This window comes from Sarcophilus harrisii, chromosome 2 (assembly GCF_902635505.1).
Source record: "Sarcophilus harrisii chromosome 2, mSarHar1.11, whole genome shotgun sequence".
Classification (NCBI taxonomy): Eukaryota; Metazoa; Chordata; class Mammalia; order Dasyuromorphia; family Dasyuridae; genus Sarcophilus; species Sarcophilus harrisii.
Genome location: NC_045427.1, coordinates 304,096,975 through 304,114,828, shown reverse-complemented (window position 1 = coordinate 304,114,828; position 17,854 = coordinate 304,096,975). Strand labels below are relative to the sequence as shown.

General features: G+C 34.5%; 1 protein-coding gene across 8 annotated transcripts in view; it reads left to right on the top strand.

The window, feature by feature from the left end:
• Nucleotides 1-17,854, top strand: part of TTLL5 (tubulin tyrosine ligase like 5) — a 374,113-nt gene that overhangs the window by 352,216 nt on the left and 4,043 nt on the right. For 2 of the 8 annotated variants that reach the window (XR_004231997.1, XR_004231998.1), the window contains one exon: nucleotides 16,833-16,909. The exons of 4 other annotated variants lie outside the window; for them this stretch is intronic. Coding sequence is in view for 2 of the 4 variants with exons in the window: in XM_031952491.1 (XP_031808351.1) it covers nucleotides 16,833-16,851 (19 nt within the window). In the remaining 2 variants the exon portion in view is untranslated. Of the gene's footprint in view, nucleotides 1-16,832; nucleotides 17,016-17,854 lie in introns of those variants that run through there. 2 more of the 8 variants (XM_031952489.1, XM_031952491.1) reach the window with 1 other exon arrangement.

Sequence of the window (17,854 nt, the reverse complement as noted above, 5' to 3'; positions counted from 1 at the left end):
GGAAGTATTTTCTGATAAATGTTTATAGTGAGATTTTTATCAGGAGTATGAGCATATTTCAAAACAATCAATGCAAACCCTAATAAAGGAGTTAATATTTTTGAACAGGTGGCCCTTTTGAGCCACTGAGTAGGCAACATTCCCTTTGTATTAATCCCATTGTGGAGAATTACCCTATACTATGAGTTTGAAGATGAAAAGTGTTGTTTGACATGATTTTATATATGTTCTTGAATGAACTTACAGGCATTTATTAAACACTTATTATATCCCAATCATTGTGCTAAGGATGCAAATGGAAAAATTTGACAATCCCTGCTCTTGAGAGACAATAAATATTATATAATAATTTAGCATATTTAATTGATATTTGTGATACATTTCAACTGTCTGGTGTTGATCACGAATATGCGTTAGCTTGATAAATAATAACATTAAGATTATATTAAAAAAAAAACAACCTTAATTACTTGAGGAGGGTTAAATTGTATCTGATATCAGAGGAAAAAAATGTAGACTTTGTTGCTATTTGTAAATACTTAGAGAATAGGAAACCAAAAAGAAAAAAAACTAAAACATCCACTTTACATATGTAATAATGATACCCATCTTATAGTCATATATTTAAATTGCTTATCATTTATGTTTAATTATTTTGCTGCACAATAATGGTTTTGCATATTTGATTACAACCAAAACTGTTAATTTGTGCTCAACCTAGTGAGGCTGTTTATCATATAGCATGGGCTAAGTTTCTCATTTGCTTAATTATTGAAGTTATCTCTTGCCTCCAATCCTGAGATTCTCTAACATGACTCAGATTACATAAAATCATGTTGATTATCCACACTAATAAAGAAGTGAAGCTTAAAGAATAATCCATAACAGAAAGTAACTAGAAATAATTTTTAATTGACTTTGGAATTTTATTTTTATATATTTTTTTCATTTTGGAGAACAATAAAATGTACTTTTAAAATTCTGATTTCCTTGGACAAGTATTCAAATTAGTTTACATTGCTTGAGCATGTTACTATTTGGGCAATCTGGAGAAGGTACCCTGGAAAGAGCTAAGTGCCTCAGAGTGTGCTGTTCCAGACCTTAAAACTGGGTGGAATAATCTTCAAAGGAGAAATACAGTTTCTGCATATAGATGATTAAATTTTAACAACTCCAGTTGACATAGTGTCTTATTTAAAACACGGGGGGGGGGGGGGGGGGGGGGGGGGGGGGGGGGGGGGGGGGGGGGGGGGAAACTGGCTAATGATGGCCTCCTAACCAGGCTTTTCACACATTAAAGTATCCATTGAAGTGAAATGGCATTTCTAGGCCAGAGCAGCTGTCCCTGTGTCTGGCTTCACTTGTGCTCTCCCTCTTTGGAAAGGTGTCCGGCTGCAGTGTATTTCTGCTGCTTTAGTCAGCACTAAACAAAGAGAGACCTTGACTATAGTTTCAGTGACTTATGCTTCACCTCTTCTTCCAAATCCTTGGGTAGGAGCAGCTGAGAATGGGTTTCTGAACTGCTGGCTACCAATTGCTTGGTTCTCAATGTTAATCCCTTTAATTCTACTGTTTATAGCACTCCTCCCATCTTACTCTCCTATTACTCTCCTTTGATGTGACAACACAAATGGCTTGGACTTTGAAGGGGGATTCTTGGAGATACCTTGAGTGAACCCAATCAGTCACTGAAGGTCCAGAATACCTTGGGGTATACCAGAGATTGCCTCCAGACAAATACTTTTTAGCTGAGTTTAGCATCAGAAAAAGACAGTGGCTTTTTCTGCTCTATGTATCCTGCTGAGAAACTATAACAGGATGTCAAGTTCTAGAAGAGTGAACAAGCCTCTAGAATTGTTAACCACCCAGGCTAGAATCTAAACATGGCACTCCATAAAGAGTGCTCAATTAAGTTGCTTTGAATTACAATCAGGGCTTACTCAGTGGTTATCTTCACTTTATGGTCACACTTTATTTTTTTTACTTTTCTTGTCCTTTTCGTGTCTTTTTTCGCTTTAAGATATAAGTCTGATATTGGGCATGTCTGGTTCAAATATTTTGAACATTCAGTGACTCTGGGGGCACAATTCCAGTTCATAGCTCTATTCACAGTGAAGTTCCTCCAACAATTATTTTCCTTTTTGTTAGTCTTGCCAATCTAGTGAGCATGAAATGAAACCTCATTTTCTTAGATTTGCATTTTCTGTGGTTATTAGTAATCACTGATCATCAATCTGGATATTTTTTCATGATTTTTTTTTTAATACCTTGGTTTTCTTTCTTTGAAAAATCATTTATATCCTCTGACTATTTATTTATGGGGGAATAGCTCTTGTTATTTCACTTCAAACTACTTGGATTTTTTCTTTTTGGAAAGAACTTGCAAACCATTTTCTAATACACCTGTATTTTGTTCATGCTGGTCCACAAACTCAATCTGATTCCTTCCTTGTTACACAGATTGGCCATTCTAGTAGCTTCTAAGGTAGTTTTTACACCTCTGCTTTGCAAATAAATAATCCATACTATTAATATAGAAACATCAGCCTATGTAAGTTTTTTAATGTAACTTGCTCCTACTTGTATAAGTATTTCTCCAGCAGGCACTCCCTTATTGTTGGTGATTACTGAATGGTAATAACCTCTTACTCCTGTCCTGGGCACTCCCTTCATTACTATAGGGAGGAGAGTAACAGGAAATGGGATCTGCCTGGGTCATGGGACTTTAAAGGAAACAGAGGGAGGTTTGGTAAAGAGTAAATTAATCCTGCTATTTCATTTCCCTTTTAGAGGGTTGGAGAAGGGACTGGGATGTGAAGTATTTGATTTCACATTTGTTCCAAGAATTATCCTTGGCATAAATCCATTTTTCTTTTAAGCATCCTAGGAAGCTTTTCCTGCTGTCTCCCCTCTAGTTATCCAGTTATCTTAAGGCCACACAGCAGTTGACAGTCTTATATAAAATTATCTTGTCCATGATAAGTGAAGAGACAATTTTTGTACCTAGGTAGGTGTTCAGAAATCTCACTACCCAATGGGGCTTAAAATGAAAAGACCATACTTGGTAGTGTGGTCTATGGAAAAGAACAATAAACCATAGTTACTAGTCCCAGCATGAATGTGTTGTATAAATCACTTATCTAGGTGTCAGTTTTCTAATTTTCTAAATAAGGGGTATTTGACTAGATACTATTCAGGCTAGAAGATTCTTTAAGTGTCAGATCTATTCACATGTCTGTCATTCTCAATGAGAAATCTCTAACTTTACAACTTCATTTTTTTGGGGGAAAGAAATTCCCCCATTTTATATTTTATAAATTGATTTCAATTTTATTTATCCACTAAAGATAATAATTAGCTTGTCTATCATTAACATCTTAACAGTTTACAATGGGACTTCCTTACAACAATCCTATGAGGTAAGATGTCCCGCTATTATCATTCCCATTTCATGAATGAAAAAACAGATCCAGAGAGGTCAACTGATTTGTACAAGGTCATATAGCCAGTAAGGATGGGAGTCAAGATTGGAGCCCAACCTTTTAGGTCCTTTCATGCTTCAGCACACTATAAATAGTCATTTAAACCTAAGTATTCTATACTCTAGACCTTCCAAATACAACCTGGATTTCCAAGTAGATATTCTTTCTTTTCTAGTCCTCTAAAATTCTGATGAGTAGAACAAAAGTCAAGTCAACAAAAAATCATCTTTCTATTTCTATAGACTTTGATCTTCTCTACAGCTACATATTTAAGAAATAAATAGTAGTAACAAAATACAAATATATAAGAAGTGAAAAATTTAACCTCTCACTCTCTTTGTCTTTATCTGAGAAATACTTTATTGAGTTTACCATGATTTTACATTTGATCTTAGCCAATTAATATTCTATACTATGTTTATATCCAGAGTATCAAAGACCTTCTCTTAGTGTTTTTCTTCACTGGTCCTCTCAACTTTATTTCTACTTTGTAGTGGTACTGGAGGAAAGGTATAATTTTTATTCAAATATATACATTGGATTGGGGGGAAATTTTAGTGAATAAATTAGCTAGTGAATTACATATGCACAAGAAAGAAAAAATCTTTGCTTTGAAGGAGTTTAAACTAGAGTGGGGCTTAGCCTATAATTTAAGCTTTATATTAAGGACTGAAATAGAATTCAAATTTAAAATTACAATTTAAGAAAAGTATATACATGTATAGATAGTGCCACCTTAAAAAAACAAAGTCTCTGAAAACTATACCCAATGGCCTAAGATTTAAAAAGAATCTTTTGTTTTTTGCCCTTAACCCCTCCTCCTTGCCCCTTCTAGAATGTAAGCTCCGTTGGGGTAACGAGGGGTGGAGATTCATCTGTGTAACTTCTGTAATATTCAATTAATAAAGAATCAGGGGAGGGACTTGTGCTTCAGAATGGGAAATAAAATGCTGCTTTTGCAGTTTCAAAGATGTGTCTACTAACCTAAGCACACATTCTTGCAAGAATGTAAAATAAAATTTTTCCTGCATTCAAAAAAAAAAGAAAGGAAGGAAGGAAGGAAGGAAGGAAGGAAGGAAGGAAGGAAGAAAAGAAAGAAAGAAAGAAGGAAAGAAAGGAAGGAAGGAAGGAAAAAAGAAAGAAAGAAAGAAAGAAAGAAAGAAAGAAAGAAAGAAAGAAAGAAAGAAAGAAAGAAAGGAAGAAAGAAAGAAAAAGAAAAGAAAATATACTCAAGTTCAAGGGCCAATATCTGTTCAAAATCACAGCTCATGAGCCCTTACCATTTTTTCTCTTTTATCAGATCAGAGAAAATACTAATTTGAAGCAAAAAAAAAAAAAAAAAAAAAAAAAGCAAAAATTTAATTGAAAGAGGTAATTAATGAAAAAAATCTCTCCATGCAATTTGTGTCAATCTTTTATTACTCATTTAGTGATAATTTTACATTTTTTATTTTTTCTTCCAAACATTAATCATATCTTTGGATAATATTAAGATTAACTGGTTAGAAGAATTCAAGCTGAGTCTTGAAGGAAACCAGGAGAGAACAGTATTACGAAAACCTAGAGATAAGAGATTATCCAGGAGAAAATCCTGGATCAATAATATCCAAAGCTGAAGAAAGGTCAGAAAGGATCAAAAAAAAAAGAAAAACCACAACAAAAAATAAAAAGCCATTATATTTGGCCACTTAGAAGAGCTCACTGGCTGCTATAGAGAGAGAAGTTTCAATGCCATGATGATGCTTAGTTTGGAAAATGGGACCCAAAAGTTTGGGGTCATAAAGTGCTGTCTGAAGGTTGCAGACTTGAATTTCAGGCTTGAACTCATTTCCTAGTCAAAGAGCAAAGTTTATTGTAATTTTAATGCCATTTCAACTGAACTAAGTTCCAAAAGAAATTAGCAAAGTCCTAAGAGAGAGGAGACCCCTTTCTATCATTGACATGCTAATTCTATGCCCCAGAGAAATGATCTCCAATATTTGGTTATCACTGATTAATAGATTATCTATCTATCTGACAGTCAGCAATGAACTGAGGAGTCGTCTATTCACTATTGTCTCAGGAGTTTGATCTGTGGAACTATCCTGAGGCCAGAAGCTATCTGACTGAGGAATGGTCTATTCAGAATCTGACACATTGGGCGTGGGAGTTTCCTGAGGCAGACTCCAAAGCCAGAAGATTTAGGACTACTGACTTATTATTAGAACAGAAGCCCCTTCAAAATCAGGGAACTACAAAATCATATTACATCAATGAAATCAGAAACCACAATGAAGAGGGTTTAAAGGAGAGGGAGGAGAGAGGCAGTGAAGGCTCCTGTTGTCAGTAGCCTTCTCAAGGAGTTTAGATGCAAAGAAAGAGAGAAAAAGGTGATTTCTAATAGGGATATTTCCCTTTGAGTCTTTAGACTATTATCTTTGGGAGGTTTCTTTCCACCTAGGCTGATTTCTCTTGTAGAATGTTAGTTAATAAGAGCCTATCTAGCCTTCCTATTAACCTTTTGAAATCTTCTGTCCCAAAGTTCAATTCTTTCAGGATTTTCTTTACTTCCCTAACATAGACTATAAGACACAAATGACTTCTTCTCAATGTTCCCAACTCCCCTGCTCTCCGCAACCTGAATTCTCACTCTGCTAGTAGTGACAGTCCCAGCTCAATAGAATTTACTTTTGTTGGTTGCTCTACCTTTTGAAATATGAAATCATTACTTGATTCAGAGCTATATAAGAGGTTTACATAACTGAAATTTTCCATTACTATTATATCATGGCTCTACACCAAACTTGTAATCAGTTTCCCAACCACATCATCTATTTCCTATTTCTATTCGGTTTCTCCATAATATATACATCATTGACAGAATCCCTTCTTTCTCCCTTATTCTTAATCCAGATTCCCTACTGAAGTTTCTGAGTTTCTTTTTATGAGTGTAGAGTACTAATAATAGCTAACATTTATATGGCACTTAATATACATCAGGCATTATGCTAAGTACTTTACAATTTTTAATCTCATTTGATCCTCACAACAACCCTAAAAGTAGCAACTACTATTATGCTCATTTTACCAATGAAGAACCTGAGATAAGCAGGGTTAAGTGACCTCCCCATGATTACACAGCTAGGAAGTGTCTGAAGCCAGATCAGGTCTTCCTTATTCCAGAGTTGGTGTTCTATCCATTGTGCCACCTCATTGCCTCCAGATTTATTAATAATCATTTCCCTCCACCCCTTTTTTCTTTCCTGTTTCTTTAGAATAAGAGTCCTATTCAAACATGGGTTTCATCCCACCAAGACTTGGTGATCAGCTGGGCTCAAATTTGTTTCCTTGTGTTAGAACTTCAAATGCATGCCTCTTGTCTGAATTTGGAGCATTTGTGATATGGCATGTGAGTTTTCAAGTTTTTACTATATGCTCCATTCTTGGATTTTGTTTCCTGAAAGATTCCAAGTATGCCCTTTGCTATTTTTTCTTCATTGTTGTTAAGCAGCATTGGTAGATATATTGGCAATTGTCTTCCTTCTGCATCCTTTTTAGTCTAAAGCCCTTTTGATTAGATTTGCAAGAACCCAGTAAATAAATGCATTTCTTTTAAAAAAATACTTTTAAAATTATTGTGAACTTTGTGAAATATTAATGAATGTGAATAGGAGTTTCTCTATACAAAGAAAAACAGGGTAAAAAATTTATATGTGAACCATGAAAAAAAGTTTATTAGATTTAACTCAGTAGCTCCAACATTGCCCTGCTCATTTATGCCCATTTCTGAACTTCTTTCTGCATTTCTAGGTATTTTTAAATGTTTGATTTATACTCTTTCTTTTTTATTTATCACTATCACCCAATCTCCTTTATAAATCAATCCCTATTCCTTCTCCCCCCAAAAAAAGGAACAAAAACTTTTTTTGTTATCTTTGACCTACTTTTGTTATTTGTGCCCATGAGAATCCCCCTAAGTGAATAGCAGTAATTCACTTTGATAAGACTTAGGAGGTCTCTGCTATGCTTTATATATGTGCCCCTAAAAGATAACAGACCCCTCTATTGTTGTTATTAGATCACTCTAATAACAGGTAATAAAGATAATAGTTGTCTGATTATACTCCATGAGGAATCATGAACCACTACTTTTTTTTCATTTCTCAAATTTCTCTCACATCTCTTCTTTTCCATATTCAGCCTTCTGCCTTGTTCAGAAATCCAAACCCTCTCCAAAACACCTATACACGTTCCTTTTCCTTTTTCTGCTGAAACCCTTTCTCTCCTGATCCTTTTTCCAAAAAAAAAAAAAACAAACCAAAAAAAACACAAAACCCCCCATAAAACCAGACATAGAACAGCAGAATCACTATGAGTATGATAATGTAAGTAAGAAGTCAACCTTAGCATTTAACTATCAGGTAAATGTGAGGGGCTCCCACTTCTAATATATCAAAAAATCTAACTTGAATTTTAGTTTCAATTAGAAAGTTGTTGGAACTTTTTTTTTTTTAATGTGCTGGAGTTTCCCTTTGCTTTTGTTTTATGAAAGGAAGAAGCTGTTTCCTGTTATCTGTTAGTTGCACGCTAACAAGATGATGAAGTGATTCTGGGGTTCATTTCAGTTTTCCTCAAAAAGTTTGGAATAAGAACATAAGATGGTAGGGCCTCAGCAATTTGATTCAACAATCTTAAGGCATAATTAATATGCAAAGGCATTGTCCTGGGCATTGGGTAGACAAAAACAAAAATAGGAGGAAAGCCCCTGGCCTCAACCATCTTATATTTGACTAGGGAAATAGAACATATATTCAGATAATGAAATATAAGGTGCTTTAAGGAATGAAATATGATAGCACTGACAGCTGTGGGGATGGGTCAGAAAAGACCTCCCATAGGAGGCAACATCTGCGTATCTTCAATTAGGGACTGACTCCAACAAAACATTATAGGTTTCTTAAGCTGGGAATCCTTCTAAATCTTACCCCCCCCCCCCAAAAAAAAAAATAGACCTATGTTGAAGAGCTCACTTGAACTGGTTTCTACTGATTATTTTAAAGGAAGCTCTTGAAATGGAATTTTACATCAGCATGTAAGCCATCTGAATTCCCTACTGTATCCCTTCCCTACATACAGTGCAAGTTTTCCTAGTCCTGTTTTTTGGCCAATGTAGTTTGTCCAAATATCTTTAAAAAGCAGAATGCAGTTCCAAGATAAACTCTGTACAACATACATGAATCCATTTTCCTTATTCAGAAAGACCATTTATTAGTATTATTCCTTTCAGAGGACAAAGATGGCCCTATTCCATGTGTTTTCTATAAGATATTCATAGATTTATGCTGTAAGCCCAGAAGGTGAAGACCTTTTACAATGGATTTTCTCCCAAAGATTTGGTTTTAGAGCAGATTTGAAAGTAGTAAATAAGGAATAACAGCAAATCCAAATGGTCATGGCAGGAAAATGACAGTCATGGAGCCAGAATAAAAAGAGAGAAGGGAATTTGATGGAACAGAAAATGATCCATATGACTTGGAAATAGCCATAAGAACAAAATAGGTAGAACCAGATGATTATTGATTGTGAAACAAGGATATGCAAAAATAAAGCTAATAATCATATTTTGTCTTTATCTAGCTCTTTTCCTTTTCAAAGCCCCCTCATACTTTCATTATATCAATCAAATCTGACAGTACTCTATTTGGGTGTGTTAGGTTTTTGCAACTAAAAGCCTCTTAACCCATAATATTTATATGTTATAAATATTATAATTTATATAATATATAACATATATAATATATTAATATTATCCCATATAATATTATAATATAATATATTATATTAATATCCCATACTCAGAATCCACATCTCCTAATGCCTTATCCACTGTTGTTTTCATTGTATGGTGCCATTTTTCAGGTAAAGATAATCAAATAACTCAGATCAATTGTCTAATTTAAAAGTGAGAAATTGACTAGGTTGCGCAGAAAACAATAGCAGTAATCTGGGTGGGTCATAATGATACTTTATTTTTGTAGTTTGCAGTTTTCAAAGAAGCTTCATATTTGATATTCATATTACTAAGATAAAAGTTATGGTATTTGAATTCAAATCACAGGACTCATAATCAGTAATTCAGTCAACAATCATATTTATTAAGTACTTATTACATACCAGGCACTAGGATAAACACCAAGGACCCAAAGAAAGCAAAAAAACAAAACAAAAAAAAAACACCGAATCTCAAAACAACAACAACAAAAAACCAGTAGCTGTCCTCAAAGCAGAAGGATACATTCTGATGGACATGAGCTTTGAGTTAAAAAAAAAAAATACTATAGGCAGTCAAAAAGAAAGAATTCATTCAGGAACTACCATCAAAATGACACATACTTTAGCAATTACCCACCATATTGAAATGGAAAGCTTGGAATCCCATATTCCAGAAAACAAAGGGTATGAGCTTATAGCTAAAAATAGCTTATTCAAATACTCTGAACGCGATTACTATTGGGGTAGGAGAAAAGAGATAAATCTTTAATAAAACAGAGAACTTCCAAATACTCCTGATTAAGACCAGAGTTCAAACACAGGAATGAGAAGAAACATCAAAAGGTAAACACAAAGAACTAAACAAGGATAAACTGCTTACATTCAGGTATAGGGAAACAGTACATGTGTCCCCTCATTTTCAGGATTCATAGAGTCCAATTAGACATGACCCAAGAATGAGAATATCATGATGATCTGAAGAAAAAAAATGGAAAAGGAAGGGAAGAGGAATACATGGGGATTAAGGGAAGTAGAAAAGAAAGAGAAAGGAAATTTAAGGAAAATTATCTCACATAATCAGGGTACAAAGTAGTCATCTATACAAAATAAGGAGGAGAGGATAAAAGGGAATGGATGAAAACAATCTCATTTTAATTGATCAAAATAAGGAAAGAATACACACATATACACCATTGAGTACAAGAATATATTTTATTTAGCATGGAAATAAGATATAAAAAATATGTATAACGCTTTTTCAAGTAAAAAGACTAGGAATCCAAAGAAATGCCCATAAATTGAGAGATGACCAAAGAAATTATGGCATATAAATGTGTCGGAATGTTATTGTTTAACTTTTATCAGCATAATGATCAACTGAGATTGTAGAGGACTAATGATGAAATATACCACCCATCTCCTGGTGGAGAAATGAAGTATTCAGAATGCAATATGAGAGAGAATTTTTTGGACATAGTCAATTTGGAAATTTGCTTTTAATATACTTAGAAAAGATTTATATATGTTATAAATTTTGTTCTTATTGTGTCCTCAGTTTGGGATGGGTACATTAGAAGGCAGACCTTGACTGATTAAAACAAAATCCTTTTTTTAAAAGTACTATAAGATTTTAAAGGAAAGCAAGATCACTTGTGGTTAATGTCCTCAGAGGAGGTGAAGCCTGAGCTGGACCTTGAACCATGGATTAGATTAAACTTTGGGACCCATTTGGGGGAATAGCATAAACTAAGAAATGGAGGCAAAAAAAAAAAAAAATGGGTAAAACTATTTTGAAGAACAGTAAATAGAATAAAATGGCTAGAAATATAAACATAATAAAAACTATGTGACATAAACCTTGAATGCCAAGCTAATGAGTTTGAACTTTGTCTTGAATACGATAGAAAGTCATTGAATGTTTGTTTGATTGTTCTTATTTTTTATCAATGCATTGACATTTCAAAGTAGAATTTTGATAAATTTGGTAGTGTGGCTCAGGAAGGAATTAGAGAGAGGAAGCACCAAGACCAGTTTGGTTCCTGTTATGCTAAAGTTAGAGTAGTCATTTTGTTGTGCCATAATTTCCCTAAATTGTCCTGCTCCAGTTTTCCTAAATTGTTTTGCTTCAGTTCCTTGAATTGTTCTGCCTCAATCCCCCTGGTTGCCAACCCCCCCCCCCCAACCTCCTGACCATTAGGGCTGATATAATTTAGGATTGACTACACTGAAATTATAAATTGTAAATGTATAATCTCAAGATAAGGGGAAGTTCAGACATCCTGGCTCCTAAGTCCTCCTAAGTTATCAAGAATTTATGGTCCTACCCTCACCTTGTCAGAACCCGATTGATGGTCTGTCCTTGGAAATTCCCATGGTTTACCAATGCTCAGACTCCACCCTCTGCCTAGCTCCCCTGATCACTCAGAGCCATATATATTTCATTGGAATCTCACATTAGATGCTGCTGTTGCTGCTGAATGCTTTGAAACATCAGCCCTGCGACCAAAATGGATCTTTTGGTCCCAGAAAATCTGTACCTCTCAGAAATCCAAATAAAATATTGAAAACTCTCTAATCTCTATCTTGCCTTAGTTTCTCCGGCATTATAATTTAGGCAAAAAAAGCAGAGCAAGTCTATAGGATGAGACAGTGGGAATGAACTAGGAAGAAAGAATAGTAGCAAGATACACTATAAGGAAATTATCACTAGTTTTTGAGTCACTATATTTTGTTTTCAATTCAACCAATTTCTGTTTTACTTTGGTTGGAGATTTTAAGAAATAATGCAATTCAGTACTTTAGATAACAGTGGGTGTAATGGGCTGAAGCTTGAGTTGATGCACTGAAGTCCCAAGCCCGTGAGGCTAAATAGTAATTGGACTATACTCTATTAATATACATGCTTGGATAAAGAATGGCCCCCGCCCACTCTCTGTGCAAGTCCTGATGTGTTGTATAGGAAATGACGATTTTGGTGGGTGGAGGCAGAGAGACAGGAAGAGAGGCTGGGAGAGATTGGGCCTGGGTTCTATGCTCCTAGCTGCTGGTTGTGTGGCTGCTGGTCTAGCTAGCTTCTTGACTCAGCCACACACATTGCTATTGCCCATTCTCTTCCAGCTCCGATCTTTCTTCACTGAGAATAAAGATTGACGATTTTCCCCTAACCTGAATTCCTGACTCCGGCTGATTTTAAAATATGTGGTCATCACAAGTGGGACTATTAATATCTGCTGTTCAGAGAAGCCTTCTTTTTATATCAGATATGTTTAAAGAGTGATAAAGCTGAAATTATGCAAAACTTAAAAGACTATGCTACCATTTTCATACACCTGGAAAGGCAAATTAGCACTTTTTTGGGGGGGGGGAGTTTTTTTGCAAGGCAATTGGGGTTAAGTGACTTGCTTAGTAAGACTTAGCTAATAAGTGTTAAGTGTCAGAGGTCATATTTGAACTCCAGTCTTCCAGACACTAGAGCTGGTATTCTATCCATTGTGCCATCTAGTTGCCTCAAGCACATTCCAGAGGAAGTAATAGGTCATCAAAAAGGGAGTGTGTTTCCATCAGATTCAGTTGTATAAGTGCTGTTTGTTTGGGGGAATAGAAAACTTTAAATTTAAGCTAGCTTAATTACTGATACCTAGAATTTAGGGACATGTAATAAAGAATGACACTTTCCTCCATATGTAGATAATTTGACTTGATGTTGATTTTGGAACCTATTAGTTTAATCAGTGATTTAAATTGTGATACCTCACTTTGCTCCAACAATATCTTGCTTGGTTTGGGATCATTTAGAAGATATATTTATTTACAGGCCAGAGCTCATCCTAACAAAGGGAACCAAGGTAAGAATGGATTGCCAAGGAATCTGTATGAAAATCAGTAGGTGAAATCAGGGATATGGATATGAAAAACAAAACAACTGGTCAGGTTGTTATATGGAAGAAATATACCTCTGTATGATTCCAAAGTATGGAGCATTAGGGATAATTTGAAAGTCAAATGGAAGAAGCATTTTGACTAAATATAAGTTAAAAACTGATGTTCCAAAATTTAATGATGTTCCAAAATGGAATGGACTGGTTAACTGACTGACTTTCAACAAGTTATCAGACTGTGTATTTGTGATTAATCCCAACTCCCTAAATGAAAACAATAACAAATGCAATAAAGAAAAGAAAAACACAAAAGATTAAAGATAAAACTTTTAAGGAGGGAACCTCACAGAAGAGCTGACAGAAACAGCAACCACTACTCTGGAAGATAAACTGGAAATAATACAAAATTTTCTGAAATTGTTTAGTATCACAGTAAGAAATACAAATGTAGACTTCATATTTGTACAGTACTTAGCATTATATAATTAGAAATAAGATAAGTAAAGGAAGAATTCAAGAAGATAAATTTGAAAATTGACAATTTAGAAAATATGATAGAAAATATCATTATAAGTGTCTGAGAAGGAGACTGTCTTATGCAGAACCAAAAATAATTTAGAGATGGAAAAGGAACCATCTTTAGCTTAGGAATTTATATAGCTTCAGGGTAAAGATCAGGAATAAATCTATTGTGCTTTAGATGAATACAGAAAAAACAAGAGTTGCAATAATGATTTTAGATGAGGTAACAAGAAATACAAGCAGGGAAACTCTAGCATGATTAAAGACACTATGAATAATCAAGCAATATCAAACATTATATATGTACCAAATAGCATAATAATGAAGAACAGGATTACTAAAAAAATTTTTTTTAAATCTTTATAAGACACCAACTATAAGTAATTGTAATGTTTCTTTTTCAGGTCTTGACAAAGACCATAAAACAGACAAATAAGAAGGAAATTATAGGCATAAACATTTTGGAGGAACTAGATTTGATAGTCTCATGGAGATTTCAGAATCAAAAACTTAAAATATATACATATCATTCAAGTTCCCATGGAATTTAACCAAAAACCGATAATGTTCCAGGACCCAAAGAATTTGTAAACAAATGCAAGAAAGCATATGCAAAAATCCTAAACTCATATTCTTTTGTCTCAGTGACCCTACTTTTGAATTTATGGCATAAGGAATTATTAGCATCTAAAATGAATTTCTATCTGTACACTGATATTTATCTAAAGCATATTTGTAATATTAAAAAAAAGGGTATGTGTGAGAAGTGGTAGAAACTGTATCAACATGTTGTGATACATAGCTGAAATTTTATTAACAAGCATTTATTAATACTTAGTATGTGCAAGGTATTGTACAAAGTACCATTACTGTGTCATAAGAAATATACAAAATGAAGAATTCAAAGATATATGGAAAGATTTTGTGTAATACACAAATTGGGTCAGTGCAGTGATTCAGGATGGACAAAGCAGAACCACAAGAACACAGTAATTACAGTTGTATCAATAAAAAGAAATTTAAATATGAACAAAATATAGGTAACAAAACATGGATGCTAACTTTTAAAATATGTATTATCCTTTCTTTTAATTAGCAGGAAATTACTAAAATATAAAGTTGCATGTACTGTCAGTCACTATTACAGCTTTTTCTTTTATCATTGTGGGGTGAGATTGTATTAAAATATGTTAGATTGACATGAATAAAGAAAAACAAAATTTATCAATAAAAAGTATTTTTTAATGGAATAGGCTACCTCAAAAGATTCAAGAATTTATTATGAAGATCCTCCAGTGGTGATCAGATTACTCTTTATTAGGAAAGTTTTAAGCAGTATTATTGGTTTTGGTAGAGGTTATGCTAGGTCCTTCTGCGATCCCTTCTAATTGCATAAGTCCACAGGCTCTATGAAATCAGAAATTTATTTTAAAGATTGCTAATAACAAATATATCTTTAAAGTGCTAAACAAATATAAAGTATTATTGAACTTAAAAAAAAGCCTTTTAGGAACACTTTGACCCCTGTACATAGCATTTGATACCAAACACTCCTCATCCTCTAAACCTCTTCTCTTGATTTCCACAACCCTGGTTCGTTCGTACACTTTGACCCCCGTACATAGCATTTGATACCAAACACTCCTCATCCTCTGAACCTCTTCTCTTGATTAACACGATCCTTGTTCGTTCTCTAAATGCTCCCTATTTTGTCACCTTTGCAACTCTCTTTTCCTTTTCCTATTCACTCACTGTATTTATATTCCTCAACCTCTTCTTGATATAGGGGAAGGTATATATGAAATGATGTGCCAAGGGTAAAGGCAGATCCTAAAATGGTATGTACATACTGAAACTTTGTAAAATATATATGTATATGTGTGTGTATTTCCAAAGATTAAAAAATAATTTGAAGTGGTGTAATTATTTAAAGTGAAATGTTCATTAGGTTCTTTATTTTGTAAGGTTTTTCAAGTTCACAGTAGAAAAGTTGTGGGGGGGGGGGGTTAAGAAAAATTTTTAGGGGTTATATTGGAATTAGTTCTGTGGTACTGACATGACTGTGTGCTCCTTTCTCCTCCCCACCATGGCCACATTTCATAGTTACTCACCGACTTCTTTGCACTGAACAATACCCCTTGCAGCTGTGCTTGGCGCCTGAGTGTCACCAGGCAGGGTTTCATGAAATGGATCTGACGCTCTTGCGCCTGTGCTGTTCAATCCAATGTTTTGGAGCCATTCCCAGAAAGGTGACAGGGCAACAGGTTGGACTCCATTCCCCAGCTGTCCCTTTTTTGCTATTGTCACTCACTTATGATATAAATAAAGTTGATTCATTTACTCTATCTCTTTTCAAACCAGCATATCACAAGCCCTGGGCATTTGGAAGAGCCTTAAGTACAGATATCATTTGAGTTATCCTTGCTTAAACTGAATTTTTAAAATAATATTTCTCTTTGAATTAATTTATTTCCAATTTAAAATGTTATTACATGATCATCTTCTGACATCAAACACAAACTTCATTGGTTTTTAAGTGTTTATTTTCTAATACTTCTTGAAATGTGAAACAAACTAACTGAAAAGATTGTTACCAAATCTGGATCTTTTTTGAGCTGATAGTCACAGGCCAAGTTGCAGAAAGACATGAAGCAAGATGATCTCTCTTCTTGGGACAGATGACTAGTGGTTGGAATACTTAACTAGAAAATGTGTCTTAAACTTGCCAGGAGGATTGTAATACTCAATTCCTTTTTGCCTTAGAGGGACTAGTTGGTTTTTAGAAAGCATTTTAAAATCCTAAACTATTTTATTGTTCTTGAGGCAACATTATTATTAATCATTTCACATCTCTATCAACAGTTATTTATAAAATACCTATCATGTGAATAGTATTGTTTTAGGCCACTGTGGAGAATGCACAAAAAATAAGAATCATGTTTCCCCTGCCCTTAACAATTTTATTGTAAAAGATGCAATTCAATTCAATCCAACAAAAATTTCTTGTGGTACAAGTCACCATAGTAGGTACAAAGAATACAAAGACAAAAATGACAAATAGTCCCTGTCCTTAAGGAATGTAATGCTGTTCAGAAATACATGTAAACAAATAAATAAATAGGAGATTATTTGAGGAAAGCACTTATGGCAAGGATCAGGAAAAGTTTAGGGTTTTGTTTTGTTTTGTTTTGTTTTTTAGGAGAAGACACTTGAGATGAGTCTTGAAAGAAATTTAAGGATCTAAAAAAGTAGAAGTGAGGAGGGTGTACATTTCAGGTATGAGTTACTACTATTCAAGGGTATGGCTTAAGGAAAGAAATGACAAGTTTTGGAAAAAAGCAAGTAATCCAAGTGATTGATACAGAATATATGAAAGGGAGTAGTATGGGGGAAAAAAGTCTGAAAAAGTTAGGAGGGAAACACATACACATACATTTTAATGTGATATATATATATATTTTGAGTCAGAGTTAAGTGACTTTCTAGTCACAAAGCTATTAAGTGTCTGAGGCTGAATTTGAATTGAGGATCTGACCTCAGAGGGCCAGTGCTCTTCCCACTGTATCACCTAGTTGCCCCTTGGAACCATCTTGTTGAGAGCTTTAAAGGTAGCTCAGGGAATTTATATTTTCTCCTAGTGGCAACAGGGAGGCACTGAACATTCTCAAGTAAGGGAGTAACATAATCAAACCTCTGCTTTAATATTATTTTGGCAGCTTTAAAGAAGTAAAGAAGACAGGAGACAATTACATAAGAAGTGTTGAGGCACTGAATTGGAGGTAGTTAGCAGTGAAGAGGCGGGAATAGATATGAGGGACATTGTGGAAATAGAATCAACAAGACATACATACATGAAAGCTAAGATATAAAACGATAATTTAAGTCTATAAATAATACAGTAAATGAGTGTCATAAACAGTCAGTCTCAGAAGATCCTCAGAGGAGGGATGAGATAGCTCCCAGTTGGGATATTCAGGGAAGAAAGAAAAGATTTTCATCAAATGCTAGTTTTTATAACTCTTAAAGGGGAAAATTTTACTGAGATTATGGCCAGGAAGCCAAAGGGGGGGGGCATCAGTAGCCATATATCGGATGCCAGCTCTGCGATCTCACCCTATCACAGTTAGAACATCTAAGAAGGGCCTACCTGCATTCCTTTCACAGTCATGCCTTGTCCGTAGCTCTCTGAAGACACTAGTAAAGAATGTGAGTCCTGGCACT